The 13,360-nt window shown below is 56.1% G+C and overlaps 6 protein-coding genes across 6 annotated transcripts; 2 read left to right on the top strand and 4 right to left on the bottom strand.

The window, feature by feature from the left end:
• Positions 1 to 137: 137 nt before the first annotated feature.
• On the bottom strand, positions 138 to 601 carry M421DRAFT_3986 (uncharacterized protein; the record flags this gene model as incomplete). Its single annotated transcript, XM_033590159.1, has 2 exons — positions 138 to 538; positions 592 to 601. 2 exons carry the CDS (start codon positions 599 to 601, stop codon positions 138 to 140), a joined length of 411 nt encoding a protein of 136 aa, XP_033449763.1.
• A 1,962-nt stretch (positions 602 to 2,563) lies between these two features.
• Positions 2,564 to 5,455, top strand: M421DRAFT_419300 (uncharacterized protein). Its single transcript, XM_033592069.1, has one exon. It carries the CDS (start codon positions 2,970 to 2,972, stop codon positions 5,244 to 5,246), a length of 2,277 nt encoding a protein of 758 aa, XP_033449762.1. The 5' UTR covers positions 2,564 to 2,969; the 3' UTR covers positions 5,247 to 5,455.
• A 603-nt stretch (positions 5,456 to 6,058) lies between these two features.
• Positions 6,059 to 8,253, bottom strand: M421DRAFT_60339 (glycoside hydrolase family 47 protein; the record flags this gene model as incomplete). Its single annotated transcript, XM_033595783.1, has 2 exons — positions 6,059 to 6,304; positions 6,382 to 8,253. 2 exons carry the CDS (start codon positions 8,251 to 8,253, stop codon positions 6,059 to 6,061), a joined length of 2,118 nt encoding a protein of 705 aa, XP_033449761.1.
• Positions 8,254 to 9,002: 749 nt separating this feature from the next.
• On the bottom strand, positions 9,003 to 9,778 carry M421DRAFT_419297 (ribosomal protein L38e). Its single transcript, XM_033592068.1, has 3 exons — positions 9,691 to 9,778; positions 9,395 to 9,523; positions 9,003 to 9,311 (listed from the first exon to the last, which is right to left on the bottom strand). The coding sequence occupies exons 1-3, from the start codon at positions 9,752 to 9,754 to the stop codon at positions 9,253 to 9,255; spliced, it is 252 nt and encodes an 83-aa protein (XP_033449760.1). The 5' UTR covers positions 9,755 to 9,778; the 3' UTR covers positions 9,003 to 9,252.
• M421DRAFT_419295 (uncharacterized protein) lies at positions 9,691 to 10,817 on the top strand. Its single transcript, XM_033592067.1, has 4 exons — positions 9,691 to 10,119; positions 10,201 to 10,294; positions 10,389 to 10,435; positions 10,534 to 10,817. Exons 1-4 carry the CDS (start codon positions 9,895 to 9,897, stop codon positions 10,642 to 10,644), a joined length of 477 nt encoding a protein of 158 aa, XP_033449759.1. The 5' UTR covers positions 9,691 to 9,894; the 3' UTR covers positions 10,645 to 10,817.
• Positions 10,818 to 11,114: 297 nt separating this feature from the next.
• Positions 11,115 to 13,295, bottom strand: M421DRAFT_3981 (uncharacterized protein; the record flags this gene model as incomplete). Its single annotated transcript, XM_033590152.1, has 4 exons — positions 11,115 to 12,173; positions 12,226 to 12,527; positions 12,582 to 13,065; positions 13,116 to 13,295. 4 exons carry the CDS (start codon positions 13,293 to 13,295, stop codon positions 11,115 to 11,117), a joined length of 2,025 nt encoding a protein of 674 aa, XP_033449758.1.
• Positions 13,296 to 13,360: the final 65 nt, after the last annotated feature.

The raw sequence follows: 13,360 nt of genomic DNA, 5'->3' as shown, positions 1-13,360 counted from the left end.
TCCAGCACAAAACATTCCCCATTCCCCACCTCCCGCACCCTGACGTCCTCTCCCCCGCTGCCTCCAACCACTGCCCCCTTCGCCCCCGCCTCCTGCCCCAGCGCCCACTCCACCGTCCTAGAAATATCCCTCACAAGCTACCAGACCAAGCCCTCATACCGCAGCCGGTCGTCATGCGTACCGATCCAGTAGCGCGCTTGGCCCGCCCTGAACAGCTCCAGCCCACTTCTCGCACCGAACGTCGTCTGCCATCCCCACGTCCAGGACTCCTTCAGCCCGTGTAGCAGCGCTAGAGTGCGGTGCGGAGAGCGCAGGCGCTGCAGCAGCGTTTGCAGGGCGGGCGTGTGCGTCTGCATGCCGTGGGGTGAGCATAGCACCGCTTCATTGATGGGTTCGCTGGCGCGCGAGAACGAGGTCCAGTGCAGCGCGGTGAGGAAGTTGAGCTCGTGATGTCCTTTTACGCGGAGCAGTGTGATGTACGCTGGCAGACCGGGCCTGCAGTCGTCACCGTCGCTGCATGTCCAGGACCCCGCGGGGTCTGGCTCGAGATCAGCATATGACGTGACGGAGGCGAAGTGGCATCAGCCTAACTTCGCAACATGTGGATACTGTTTCGCTACTTTTGGTCATTGAACTGGGATCGGTGTCCACGTTTGTAGTCGTGGACGTTGCATTTTCACGAAAACTACTCTAGTCAGCTTACAGCCTTTGCGTCAAGGTCCGCATTTCGGGTTTCGACCTTGTGTTTAATGCTGAACCCACAGTATGAACCTTCTCTGAATAAGCTGATCAGCTGAATAAGGTTTTGCCGTGCAGTACCGGATTTGGCGTGAGTCGTGACCAGACCGGTCGTGCTGTCTGGTCATGATGAGAAGACTTGATCGGCTTGCTTCATGTAGAAAGTTTACTCTTCCATATTATAACGCTTCGTAGGCATTTCGGATGGTCTGAAGAGCTCGTAAATATAGACCTATGTGATATCATCTTGGAAGTGCAACGTGATTCACCGCTGCTCCGATAGCGTAGCGTCGAGGAGGTCGTGATCAGACTCTTCGGAATAAGTCTCTTGCACATATCTTGACCCGAGGATCGGGGATCGTGGACCGTGTGGAGTGGTTTGTGGAGTTGAGTCTCCGTGGCCTGTCCTGTATCATTTGTAGCAATTCACCTTGTGAGGAGCGACATGGTGGGCCAAGTAGACATAATGGAAACCTAGCCTCTGCTTTAAAGTTGTTCAAGCTGAGTTGTAGTCAACGTGTGCTACAGTACCGCTACAGTGACCATCAGAATTAATCTTGCCAGAAATTTCGACTGCTCTGCTCGTGACTACAGCGCCCCTTTGTACCGTGTTAGATTACAGTCAGAAGAGCTGTTGTTCTCATCGGCAGAGAGAATGCGCAGTTGCCAGCTTACGAACAAGTCTGTTTTCCCTCTTCAGGATACTTTTGGGAACCCGGGTTGGGACTACGATGCTATAAGCGTCTGACGTCATAGTTTTCTTCGACTTCGCTGGACTCGAGTCGATGGAGTCTCTGGGTCTACTCGGAATTGATAGTTCAATGCCTCAAGGTCTCCCCGATGGTTGGGTTCTTTCATGGCCCATCGTGACAGAAATTCGCGCAATGCTCCTCGTGATGATCACGGAGCCGCATAGAGTGAGGCTCGCTAGCTCCAGCAGGTAGGACGGTGCATGTTGCAGGGCTTAGCGACAACCTGACGTCGGTACGACAAGGTATTTTTCGGTTGCGGCATCGTTGTTCCGCTGCTGCAAGGCGCTCTTCAAGGCGTCTCCGCGAAGGTTGTCACGATGGGTTAGCGTGAAGTGCTCAGCCTTGACGCAGGGCGCCGGGAATATCTACCTTAACGACATCACCCACTTACGTCTCTGCACGTGCAATCACCATGAGCCGTATAGCCAGATACTGGAATCGTGTTCGTGGGGAAGGGCAAGGGCACTCGACGCGAATCTGAGTTGAGATCACAGGAGCCGCATGCGCGATTGCGTGAGCGGGTCGTGTAAGTGGCCGAGGCAGCATCCTTCCATCCTTTCGTATGGGGCAGCACTATCACACGTGCAATCTGGAGGACGAACGCATCCTCTGGAGGGCGTGAAAGCCGGTCTTGAGGTAGAGTCATGGCGTCTACACGGCTGTCGGAAATCGAAGGCTTAGGAAGAGTCCTGGAAGGCATCTGGACATGATTGCCCCTTTCTGACGCCTGCCACAACACCATCAATTCACAGAGCCTCACCAGCAAACATCTCATCTCAAGTTTCGTCATCACGAATTGACGGCAATGGCAATATGTATCCATACGACACAGCTGCAGGGGCATGTCACATGCGGGTGCTTTATGCGCGCAGCGCCACAGCTTCCATTCCGCAAGGCGCAGTCTTCCAGAAGCCTACCTCATGCATTGCACTGTAATCCCTCAACGGCACCTGCAAGCCTCAGTCTTTGATTCGACAGCGCCAGGGAGCGGGGAACTGTACCCGCATGCTAAGTGAGCACTAGCTTGTCCGTTCTGGCTGACCGGCCGCATCAACTCGCTGCGTGACCGTCTCGACGCCCTTGCCCATCCTAGCTTCGTCACAAAAGGTTTCCAAGCGAAGTTTTCTTACACGGGGAATATACTAATTGACGAATGACGGCCAGCAACGTGATAACGCTGCGCGAGCCTACTCGTTCGCAGGTCCTGCAGCCATAATAGTAAGGCAGACAGGTCCTTGTCAGCCGCACGACTTGCAGCATGCAGATGGCGACGCGGACGATGTCTATAACAACACAGCCGGTCGCACAGATTCTTGCCATCGCTGCCTGACAACCACTTCCTCTCTGTCCGGACTCTGATCTACTTCACAGTATAATTGTGTCCTTCTATGATCCCTCTTCGCGAGGGTAGACCTGTTCAACAACTCACCAGAGTTCCCCGCAACCCGATCGACCCTTCAGAGCAGCTTGTACACTGCAATGACCATGTCATACAACTACGCAAGCACGCCTCTTGAGGAATGGCAGGACTTCGTCCTCTGGGACGAGGACTGCTACAGCAGCGCAACAGCCAACCGATGCAGCACCCATCTCGTTTACCTTGGGACTGACGTGTCTGGCACCGAATCACCCTATGCCACATCGGCACCTCCTTCCAACTATGATGGGCCTTCATCTTACGATTACAATGTCTCGGCACCGCCGTCGATCATTGGAGAATCTTCATCATATGGCCAGTTCTACGGCACTTCACCAACGATCTCCTCCACTGCTACATCTCCACTGGTGGGCCGAGACGATGGCCGGTACTTTGGATCTTTCGGAGCTTGTGACAAATTTCTATCACCTCTGAGGGAGACCAACGAGTCGCCACTCATAGATACCACCCGCGAGCGAATCATCGATTCTACCAGCTCTCTGGCCATGACAGCAGGTCAAGTCTTTACTCCGCACCTAGCGATCTCGAACCAGGCATTCAGTGGACGAGATATGGTCGCGTCTCAGATTCTCACTTCCAACACAGGCACATGGGCTGAGCCGTCATTTGTCGACGAATCGATCGCGGAAGGGGATGAGAATAGTAGCTCGATTCTGACAGCACCTATTCCAATAATAAGGGCCCAAACTATGAGCTTGAACGGCTCCTTCGACTCCTACGATCCCTTGCGACACTCACTCGATAACCGAACTAGAGCCATCACCATCCCGCAACCAAGTGGAACCCGCAGCGCCGGAGCCGCACGCTCTCGATTCGCACCGCCCATGCTATCTACCTCCCCTGTTCAACGTCGACCACGCAGCAGCACTCTTTCGAGGAGCAGCTCACGCGCTGAGTACCGCAAAAACCGGACATCTCCATCGCCGACATCTGCACAATCTTTCGGCTTTGTAACTATGCAGATGGACAGCCAGTCCGGCCGAATGGCAGCATCCACCACTCCTGAGGGCCCCCATACGCGAGTTGCCAAAGGCCGCAAGAAGAGCCTTGATCCAAAGCAACGAAGTGATGCAGCTCTCATGCGTATCATTGGCTCTTGCTCTAATTGCAAGAAACGTAAAGAGAAGTGCGACCCTGGCACGCCTTGCAAATCCTGCCTCAAGCACTACAAAGGCGATCTAGTCAACAATCCGTGCCGCAACCATGCACTAGCGCATCTTTCCGAGGCCTTTCTGTCCAGCAAGCATGGCTGGCATCCCACAAACCGGACACTCCAGGACTGCATGCGCACAGACAAGCTCACGATATCGACCGACATCACGTATAAGATCCCTTTGCACTTCGGCTTTGGTCTGCCGATGTCTCTGGAAGTCCATCCGGTCCTTCTCAACAATCAGCAGTCGTGTGTACACGAGCACTTGGTGTACTCTTGGCCGCCTTCGTCATCTCCCCCTGCAACTCTCCCTCAGCCCGTTCTTCCCGCTCTTCTCACGTCATCCATGCTTTCGAGTCTGGAACAGAGCATCAACGTGCACCTCGAACATCTGGTAATGTCAGAGTTCAAAGCCTTCCCACCCTACTGCTCACCCTTTCGGATTCTTCACAGGACTTATGTATTCTTCCGGTCTTTGACGAAGGGCTCCGAGCCAGCACACCTTCTGCTGCAAGCTCTCAAATTGCTCGTGCTCGTCCACGTGGGTGGTGACATCACTTTACCCAAACAATCCGAGAACGATTCCTTGAGACAACTTGTACGATGCACCATGAACGTACCCGAACACTACCAACCGTCACCCTGCCTCATCCGCGCACAATTCGGCGCCATCATGCCTCTGCTGGCTGGAAAGCTGATGAAGGAAGTGCTCTCTACCCTCGAACGCATCCTTCTTAGCCGCAATGGCGACCACTGGCCCATCGCTCTCGCAACACTCATCGTGGTACTGATGACTGTCGAGTCTATCCACTACCATGCGGCAAAGCTCCCGTACCACCACGCGTACGATGACGATAGTCCATCAACTCCAGTTGGTAGCTTCGGTGCTGGCGAAAGCGCTGTTGACACAATACTATCGTTGTATAAAGAGTGCTTCTCCGCATGTCACACTCGACTCCAACCGAATTGGAAAGGAGACCCGCACACCAACACCGGACAGAGCACATCCACCGACCACTTTATCAAAAGCGTGCGCGAGGCTCTTGCCAAAGATGGCGTCGAGAGCTATCTTGGAGGTAAAGCTAGCGAGAAGAGGTTCGAAGAGGAGGACATGGAGTTTTTCTTTGACAGACTGGTGGCCAGACTGTTGCTCCCAGATTCCTGAAGGGGACGCTGCATTGACACAGCAGGCATATTTTCAAGGTTCACGATTTCACGACTGCTACGATCTTATTCTTTGTTGCATCGGCGTTGGTGGACACCTAATGCCTTTCTTCGCTTCTCTGAATTTTTTTGCCGGCGGCGCATGTTGTACGCTAGTGTATGCAGACTGTTTACGTAGAGACCAAGAATACCGCATTGTTCACACCCAACGCCCACGTATTAGTGACTGTCGCTCTCCCTCGACCAATCTTCTATCAGCACCCACCACGAGCTCGCACCTACCCACCCACAGTTGTCAACAAGCAATCATTCAAGTGGGGCCCAGCGATGTCATTGAGAGGTCCCTCGTTTCGTAGAGTTCTGACGCAAGCAAGACAAAGCGCGCTGTTTAGCTGGCAAGGGGGTGGTGATGTAGAGGCGTGGTGGACGGTGGATAGTGGATGGTGCGAGTAGCCGCTGTCTCAAAGGTCTCGGACTCGGGCGGGGGCGCGGCCGCAGGCGATGTCTTGTCGCCGATGGCGTGTGTGATGCGGTGATGCGAGTGTCTGGGGCTGAGACTAACACTGGCACGGCAATGGTAATGGTAATGGTGCGTGCTCGAGAGACGTCGGAGCGAGATGGGGAGGTGAGGTAGTAGCTTTTAGTTTGGTTGAGTTGGGTTTAGCGGGGCAGTTTGTGGTGTATGTGAAATATGGAATGCCACCGTCGTGATCTATGTACAGCTATGTTCGTATTGAAGTTTGTACAGCCGCGTTTTGCATACAACACAACATCAATGTACAGAACAATCTACGACACTAAAACCATACCATGCTACTCAACGTGCGGAATCCCCGTCCCCGAACTCACGGCACTGGCGCCCCCTTCCTTCTTGCCCTCCTTCTTGACAACGAGCTCCCCCATATCGTCGCGAGGGATGCGCGCCCACCCGGTCTTGAAGCGCTTCTTCGCCGCGTCGAAGCGCGGGAACGGATGGGCCTCGGTGTTGAGCACGATCTGGTCGAGCGGCAGGACGTCGTCGGGGCCGAAGAGGAGGTAGAAGTACTTGAGTGTCTCGGCCTGGGCAGCAAGTCAGCAAGCGATTCGCCAAGTGCGAAAAGGGAGGAGGATCGCGATGAAAGAGAAAAAAGACGCACCAGCCAGAAACTCTCCATGTTGTCTCTGCTCGGCGGCGGGACTTTGGTCACGTCGTTGACAGAGGTAAACCCGCCGCCGCCGTCGATGCGCGTGTGGTTCAGGAATGCGGTGAATATTTCCCACCCCCACTCCCTGTACATCTCGTCGCCCGTGATGCGCCACATGTAGAACAGGCTCTCGACCGTCTCGGGGCGCTGCAGGTTGTGCGCGTCGGCGGGCTTGATGACGAGGTCCTTTTTCCAGCCCTCGCCGTCGACGGTGTCCCGTTCCAGCTCCGTCGTCGACGCGAGGATCTTGGTGTCGTACATTTCCGGCACGTCGGCGAGCTCGAAGTGGGTGATTTCTGGCGAGAGACCGGTGGCGGTCACGCGGTACATGGCCATGCACGTCTTCATTAGTTCTTTGGCGAGCAGCATGTTTTCCTCCTGCTCTTTGCCCCAGGAGGGCAACTTTGAGGCGGCGGAGAGCGGGAGGCCGCCAGTCTGGGCCAGCGCGATGGTGCCCGGCATGAAGCACACGAGGTGATCCATCTTGGGGTGCAGGTGGCCGTCCAGACCGCTGGGGCGCTCGGCGAGGACCGTCAGGTGGGACTCCTTTGTGTAGGCGAGCAGGTGCTTTTTCACGCCGCGCAGGGTCTCGTCCCACATGTACCGGTAGACGGGCTCCTGCTTTTGCGTCTGCAGGTACTGCTTGATGAGGTACTCGTAGTAGCTGTCGCCACGCGAGCCGAGACGGATCTCATTGCCGCGGAAGGTGCCGCGGTCGGCGTAGATGAAGATGGGCACCAGGCCGTCCAAGGAGCCGTTGTCGTCGACGACGTGCATGACCTTTTCGGCTTTCTCCCAGTAGTCGGCCTCGCCGGTCAGGTAGGCAAGGTACTTCATCTCGAGCTGGAGCGAGGTGGCCTCTGCGGTGGACGAGGCGCCGCCGTCGGCGTGGGAAGCCTCGCCCTTGCTGTCCTTGAGACGGACACTGGCCCACGGGACGCCAGAAGGCGATTCGTAGGCGCCCAGGAGACGGCCGGCGAGATCGGTGGCCTTCTCGAGGAACAGATCGTCGTCGTGGCCGTTCTCGGGCTTGAGGCCCGGCAGCGCCTCTTGCAGGTAGTGCGCAGACAGCAGGCCGCCGAGCATGCGGATGGTCGTCTCAAAGGTGTTGACGTCCTGATCTTTATCGTAGTCCAGGGTGGTCGAGACCCACTCGCGGGCGTGCTTCAACTCCGTGGTCAGGTTCATCAGCATCAGCGTGTCCAGCGCGTCGACGATGATCCAGCCCATGCCGTTGGGCTCGGCCATGTAGCGGCCGGTCTTCGCGACGGGGTGGTACTCGTCGTAGCCCCAGCCGTGCTCCTCGTAGGCGTGCCAGCTCAGCAAGAAGGCGTCCTTGACCTGCTGCCGGCGCTGCTCCCAGACTGTGTCGGTCTTGGTGGCCGCGCTCCCACCAAACCAGCCGCTGCCGGCGCCCAGCCGCGCAGCCGGCGTCTGGTTTGCGCCCGGCACGAACAGCCAGTACAGCAGGCCCAGCAGCACCAGCGCGGCCGTGACGGCGCCCTTCTTGCTCCTCACCCAGGCCTGCTTTCCCCGGCCCCCGCCGTAGCCGTAGCCCGTCGGCTTGTCCTTGTACATTGGCAAGCCCTTCTCAGTCCCGGTGACCTTGCTCCACACATTCTCCTCGAAGCGACGTGAAGCAGACTCGACGTTGCGCGGGACGGCAAAGGACATGTCGGTGTCCTGGAGATCCTGGAGAGCCTGCTTGGTGGCCTCGACGGCCTGCGTAGTGCGGGTAGCGGCGGTGTGGAGGAGCGAGACGGCCGACGGGGCTGCGCGAGAGGCTTTGCTGCGGACGTTGAATGGGTCGCGCGTCGTGTACATTGGCGACCGATGGACAGATGCACCGCTGGCCACCGTTGATGACACGTAGGGCTGGTAGCGTCAGGATCCACTGCTCAGGTACCAGTCTTCAGGTCATGTCGACCGTCCTGCTATCGTTTACTTGTCTTCTCTGATCATTCAACCTCCTCGACGCCAGGTGTCACATAGCTCCCTTCCTAATCGAGTCAGCGGCAGGGGTTCCGCGCGGCGTGTGCATGCGGAGCCTCACAGCCTCACAGCCTCGTTCTGCATCACCGGCTGACGATGCTTGAACGCGTAGAGTGCGCACAGCCTCTGAACCACTGCCCAGCTATAGTCATGTGGGGAAGTATAAGCAGAGCCAACATCCATCCATATCCGCGTATACACACGTCCAAGTCCCAAACACCCCTCTTCCACATCATCATGGCTCAGAACATGCCTCTGTTCATCCAGCAGCTGCGCTTCCTCTTCTTCGTCTTCTGTCCCTTTCTCCCTCTCTACAACTCCTACCACCCACCGCCTGCAGAAGACCAGCAGATACCGCCTCCAACTTCACCCGCCTGTTTCAAAAGCAACGTCAACAAAGTGCCCACATCAACATGATCTTCGCCTTCGCCGTCGAGTTCTGTGTCGCACCGAGTGTTTTGTAGCACAGCACACGCACAGCACCACAGCGCTCGTACATCATACGCACATCATACGCACATCACACGCACATCACACGCACATCACACGCACATCACACGCACATCACACGCACAGGTCAAGCGGGTTCTGGTCCATCCATCAACGTCAAGAAAACATGGGTCTTCACGACAATGCTGGTCTTGGGTTGGACGTTTCTCATTCAGTGGTCACCCGTACGCGTGCGCGGGGCCCTGTTCAAGTATCGTACGCCAGTGCATGTCCAGAGTTCCCATTCCGAGACGCCCTCGGCCAATGCCATGCCCTACGCCGTCATCTTTCAACACCGCCCGTCGTGCCGTTTCATGGTACCAATCCTGCGCGTGTGAGGATTTATGCGGCCGCGTGCCTGCCCTTGGGGTTCTTCTTGCCGACGTCGGAGATGGTGAGACCTGTTGCACGATTAGCATTGGTTCGCGATCGCGGGCGCTGATTCGGCGCAGAGCGGGTTGTGAGTGCAGGCGAGGCGACGTACCCGGGGGAAGCGACTGCTTGAGCTTCTCGGCCTTGTCGGTGTCCTTGAGGACGAGCGTGTACACGTTCCTCGAGCAGCGGACCTTGAACTTGATGTTGTTGACCTTCTTGTTCTTCTTGATGCGCGCGGCTGTGCCCTTACGTTAGCCCGATCCTCACAACATCCATGGCAGGCGCGCTCGATCTCGCGTCAGGAATCAGGCCGTCAGAACTCAAGTGTCAAGGCCCTGATTCCTGAGGCTTGATTCCCGACCGCACTCCTCCCCTTCGCTGTCCTCGGACGGGTGGGGCACGTACACTGGGCGTCCTTGCGGCGGCAGATCTCGATGAACTGCTTGATGTCGGAGACTTCGGCAGGCATGTTGGCGGTATTGGGGTCGAAAACGTGGATTTGTCGAGCTTCGCTGGAAGTTCGCAGGAGCGCTTCACGCCCGCCCAAATCGTTGTGGTCTCGCTTAGAAACGCTCGGGCTGCTATGGGGCGGTTCCGGGCTAGCTCGGGATGGGCTTGGTGCGGGTGGGGGGCGCGTGGCGGGGCTGGAGCTGCGGCCTGGACGTGCGACGGAGGGTGCTGCTTGCGAGTGTATATATATTTCCTTATAACTACCTGCTTTATCGACTGCGCTGCTTCTCATCGCTCGCTTTTGTCAATAATAGCGAGCACTCGCTGTTCAACCTTGATAAGCCCATCATGCCGACGCCCCTCGATCGCGCAACGAACCAACGTGTAGGTGACTTCTGGTCCTGGAACCTGATATACGTTGTGTGTATACTGGTCGCGTGGAGACCCAAGGACTGACGCTCCCAGGCGCCCTTCTTCGCCTTCGCCGCGCTCATCACGGGTGTTGCTGCCTGGAGTATCTGGGGCCAGGATCTGTTTCCTAGCGCAGACCCAACTGGTGGTACGTAAGCCCGTGACCTCTGTCTCCGCAGAGCGTCTTTCTGAGAAGGAGTGTTGGACCCCCCTGGTGAAGCGTTGACTGACACGATGAATAGACCCCGAGACGTGGACGCGCGACCAGTGTATCGCCTGGCTCAACCACGTAAGTCACGACATCTCACCGACTACCTTGCAACTTGCATGCACATGCGAAACGCGCAGTGGAATTGCTGATTGATCTCGTACTGATAATCTGCTCAGCGCGACCTCCATCCCTCGCCGCTTGCCACCACGCCTGAGCTGCTGGAGCGCATCAAGGCCAACATGAGGGTCAATAGCGATGGCACCTACGGCGCAACTGGCCGTCAGTAGATTCTTCTGTTCATTGTTCATAGTGATGGCAAGTCTTGCTTCTAAATTGATATCGGCGTGGCGTTTAGGTTTGCGTGGGTTTCCGATACCCTGTTCAGTACACATCAATTGATACTCAGACCCGCAGATAACTTGTGTGATCAGCGATTGTTCGATGGGACCAGGCACGAGCTTTTCAGTATGTTTTACTCTATTATATCGTCCACTCGTGATCGTGGATAAACCACCGTTGCGTCTCGCTGCGCCGTTGCTGCCCCAAGATCTACGTGAAAAGTTGTCTGAAGAGTACAGATAATTGATCCTGACCCAGCCATGAACATCATTGTTACTTTTTGAGGTCTCTGCAGCATTTCTTGAGGACCACGGAAGCTGCCGAATTCGCCAAATGTTGAGACAGTCTTGACTGCCTCCAGCATCCACCCTTCGCCGAACTTCCAAACGCCAGCCGCCTAAAACCTCCTTACGTCGCCCTAAGTCGCCACATAGATCCCACCCTCGCCGCGCTCGAACTCAGCCAACATAGCCTTGCTGGCCATGTATTCCTCCTCATCTGCAGCCATCTCCGCCTCCTCATCTGCCGTCTCCTGCTTCAAGCGCTCCAGCTCTTCGGCCATTCGCTGCTTGTAGGGTGCAAGCCTCTTCTCCACAGCAGCCTTCTGCTTGGCCATCTCGTCACGCTTCTTACGCGCAGCCTCGAGGCGTTTGCGCTGCTCTGCGACCTGCGCTTCCATTGACGGGGAACGTGGGCACGGCGAGGCGGCTGATGCACGTGGAAGGCGCGTTGGTGTGAGGTGTGGGACGGTTTCACTCTTGATGCGCTTGATGTCGGGCGGTGGAGTCAATGTATCCTCCGGGGCGCGCTTGAGAGGAGATGTAGGCGTAGGTGGAATGGCAGGCCTCTGGAGGACCGTGGGTGTAGTCGTGTCGATGGCAGCAGGCTTAGTGACTGCTTTCTTGAAGGGCGAAGTGAAGCCTTTGGTGCCAGATTTGACAAAGTCCTTGATATTGGGGACGACGCTAGCTTGAAGAGTCGTGGTAGTTGGCGCTGTGGGTATGTCGAAGACGCTGGGAATATCGGCAGGGTGCGGCACTGTGGGTGTGTTGGATATCTCCACGGCTTGGGATGGGGCAGTCAGGTCTGCCAAATCACAATCCTTCTTCTCATCGGCCTTCTTGACGGTCTTCTTGAGGACCTCCTTGCTGGACTTCTCGAGCTCTGCGTCGACGGTCTCGGTAGCCTTCTTCGCTGCCTTCTTTGCCGCTTTCTTGGGAGTGCCAGTGGCCGGCTCATCGCCACCATCCTTCTGAAAGGTAGGAACGTCGTTGTTAGCCTTCTCGTCGTTGACGATCTCGTCACCTGCGGCATCGTTCTTGGTCTTACGTGGTGTGGAATGAACATCATCCAGGATTTCATTGGGCATGTCTGGTGCCTCAGCGGGCTCAGTGTTGGTGGTGGGCGCCATTTCGGAGATTGGGCTCGTGGTAGTTGTTTCGAGTTTGATCTGCTTCTTCTTAACGATTACCTTGGGCTAGATAATAAAGTCAGCAGCAGGCCCCAGTACTGTTTTACTTGACGCGAACTGTCGGTATGACGTTGATAGACTCAATCGGGCAACGCACGGAGGGGCAATGCGCGGAGGAGAGACGCTCTCTTACTTGGGCAAATTGGGACTTCTTCGCGCCCTTGGTGGGCGTTGAAGGCGCCTCAGAAGACGCTGGAGATGACGTGCGTACTGAGTTCTCGCCATCGTTCTTGCCCGCTGGCTTGGAGCCGATGAGTAGCGGAGGCACAGAGTCGAGCTCAAGTGTGTGGGCTTTTTGCTTCGCGGGAGCTGTGTCAGCTGCATCGAAAGTCATATCCATATTGTTGGCCTCGATCGACTCTGTTGTGTATTAGATGAACTCTTCAGAATGTACAGGCCTAAGTGAGAACATACTTTTGGTGCGATAGTGGAAGCGGAAAATCGCCCAAGGCTCTTTGCCAGGACGCTTCGCGTGAACTTTCTTCTTTTCGGCACTGCCCTTGCGTCCTTCGAGAATGCAGCAGTTCTTCTTGAAAGCTATGTGATACTGCGGTGGGACATCCTTGTAGTTGGCAATCTGGATGTCGGAGCCCACGGCTTCCTTGATCTTGTCGTACGTGCATCCATCGTCGATCTCATGCTCCACATCAAATTGTCGAGTGATGTAGACTCGCAGCTCGATAGTACCCACAGTCTCGGGCGCCTCTTTGTTGAGATCCGTCTTTCCGGTGTAAGGAACAACTAATATCTCTGTGTCGATGACACCGTCTGGCATCTGATACAGAAAACTCTCAATATCGAGCTTCTTACTCTTCTGCACTTGCACGGACTTGCCAGCGTATGAATTTGCCTTGCGGCAGACTCCGTCTACAAGGCAGTCGTAGGCAACGATGAGGGTCTGCGCAATCGCAAGTTAGCTTAATAACCACCAACAAAGACGCGACGTACCAATCCTGAGAAACTGCCCTTAATCCGAAGCTTCTGGCCCTCTTCGACGGCGACATAGCAGCAAATGGCCTTATCGCGAACGTCGATATACTGACCGTATTCTTCGAGCGGATTCACTCGCCCTTCGACGGTGATATGCGCAAAGGCCGTGCGGTCAGTGCCTTTCTCGATGACCTTCATGTTGGCGGCTTGAAGTGCGAAATCAAGCAGGCTTTGTTGCGTGCGTGGAGTTCGAGTCACTCTGA

Source organism: Didymella exigua (assembly GCF_010094145.1).
Source record: "Didymella exigua CBS 183.55 unplaced genomic scaffold M421scaffold_10, whole genome shotgun sequence".
Lineage (NCBI taxonomy): Eukaryota > Fungi > Ascomycota > Dothideomycetes > Pleosporales > Didymellaceae > Didymella > Didymella exigua.
Note: the sequence above shows the minus strand (reverse complement) of the source record. Positions and strands in the feature narration are given on the sequence as shown.

What these genes read in the sequence shown, in the direction of transcription:
- M421DRAFT_419300 (XM_033592069.1), top strand. Translation starts at nt 2,970, where the DNA reads ATGACCATGTCATACAACTACGCAAGCACGCCTCTTGAGGAATGGCAG.
- M421DRAFT_419295 (XM_033592067.1), top strand. Translation starts at nt 9,895, where the DNA reads ATGGGCTTGGTGCGGGTGGGGGGCGCGTGGCGGGGCTGGAGCTGCGGC. An exon ending in ATCGCGCAACGAACCAACGT is followed by an intron (nt 10,120 to 10,200) that starts GTAGGTGACTTC and finishes TGACGCTCCCAG; the next exon opens with GCGCCCTTCTTCGCCTTCGC. An exon ending in GTATCGCCTGGCTCAACCAC is followed by an intron (nt 10,436 to 10,533) that starts GTAAGTCACGAC and finishes TAATCTGCTCAG; the next exon opens with CGCGACCTCCATCCCTCGCC.
- M421DRAFT_419297 (XM_033592068.1), bottom strand. Translation starts at nt 9,754, where the DNA reads ATGCCTGCCGAAGTCTCCGACATCAAGCAGTTCATCGAGATCTGCCGC. An exon ending in CCGCCGCAAGGACGCCCAGT is followed by an intron (nt 9,524 to 9,690) that starts GTACGTGCCCCA and finishes GTAAGGGCACAG; the next exon opens with CCGCGCGCATCAAGAAGAAC. An exon ending in CAAGCAGTCGCTTCCCCCGG is followed by an intron (nt 9,312 to 9,394) that starts GTACGTCGCCTC and finishes ATCGTGCAACAG; the next exon opens with GTCTCACCATCTCCGACGTC.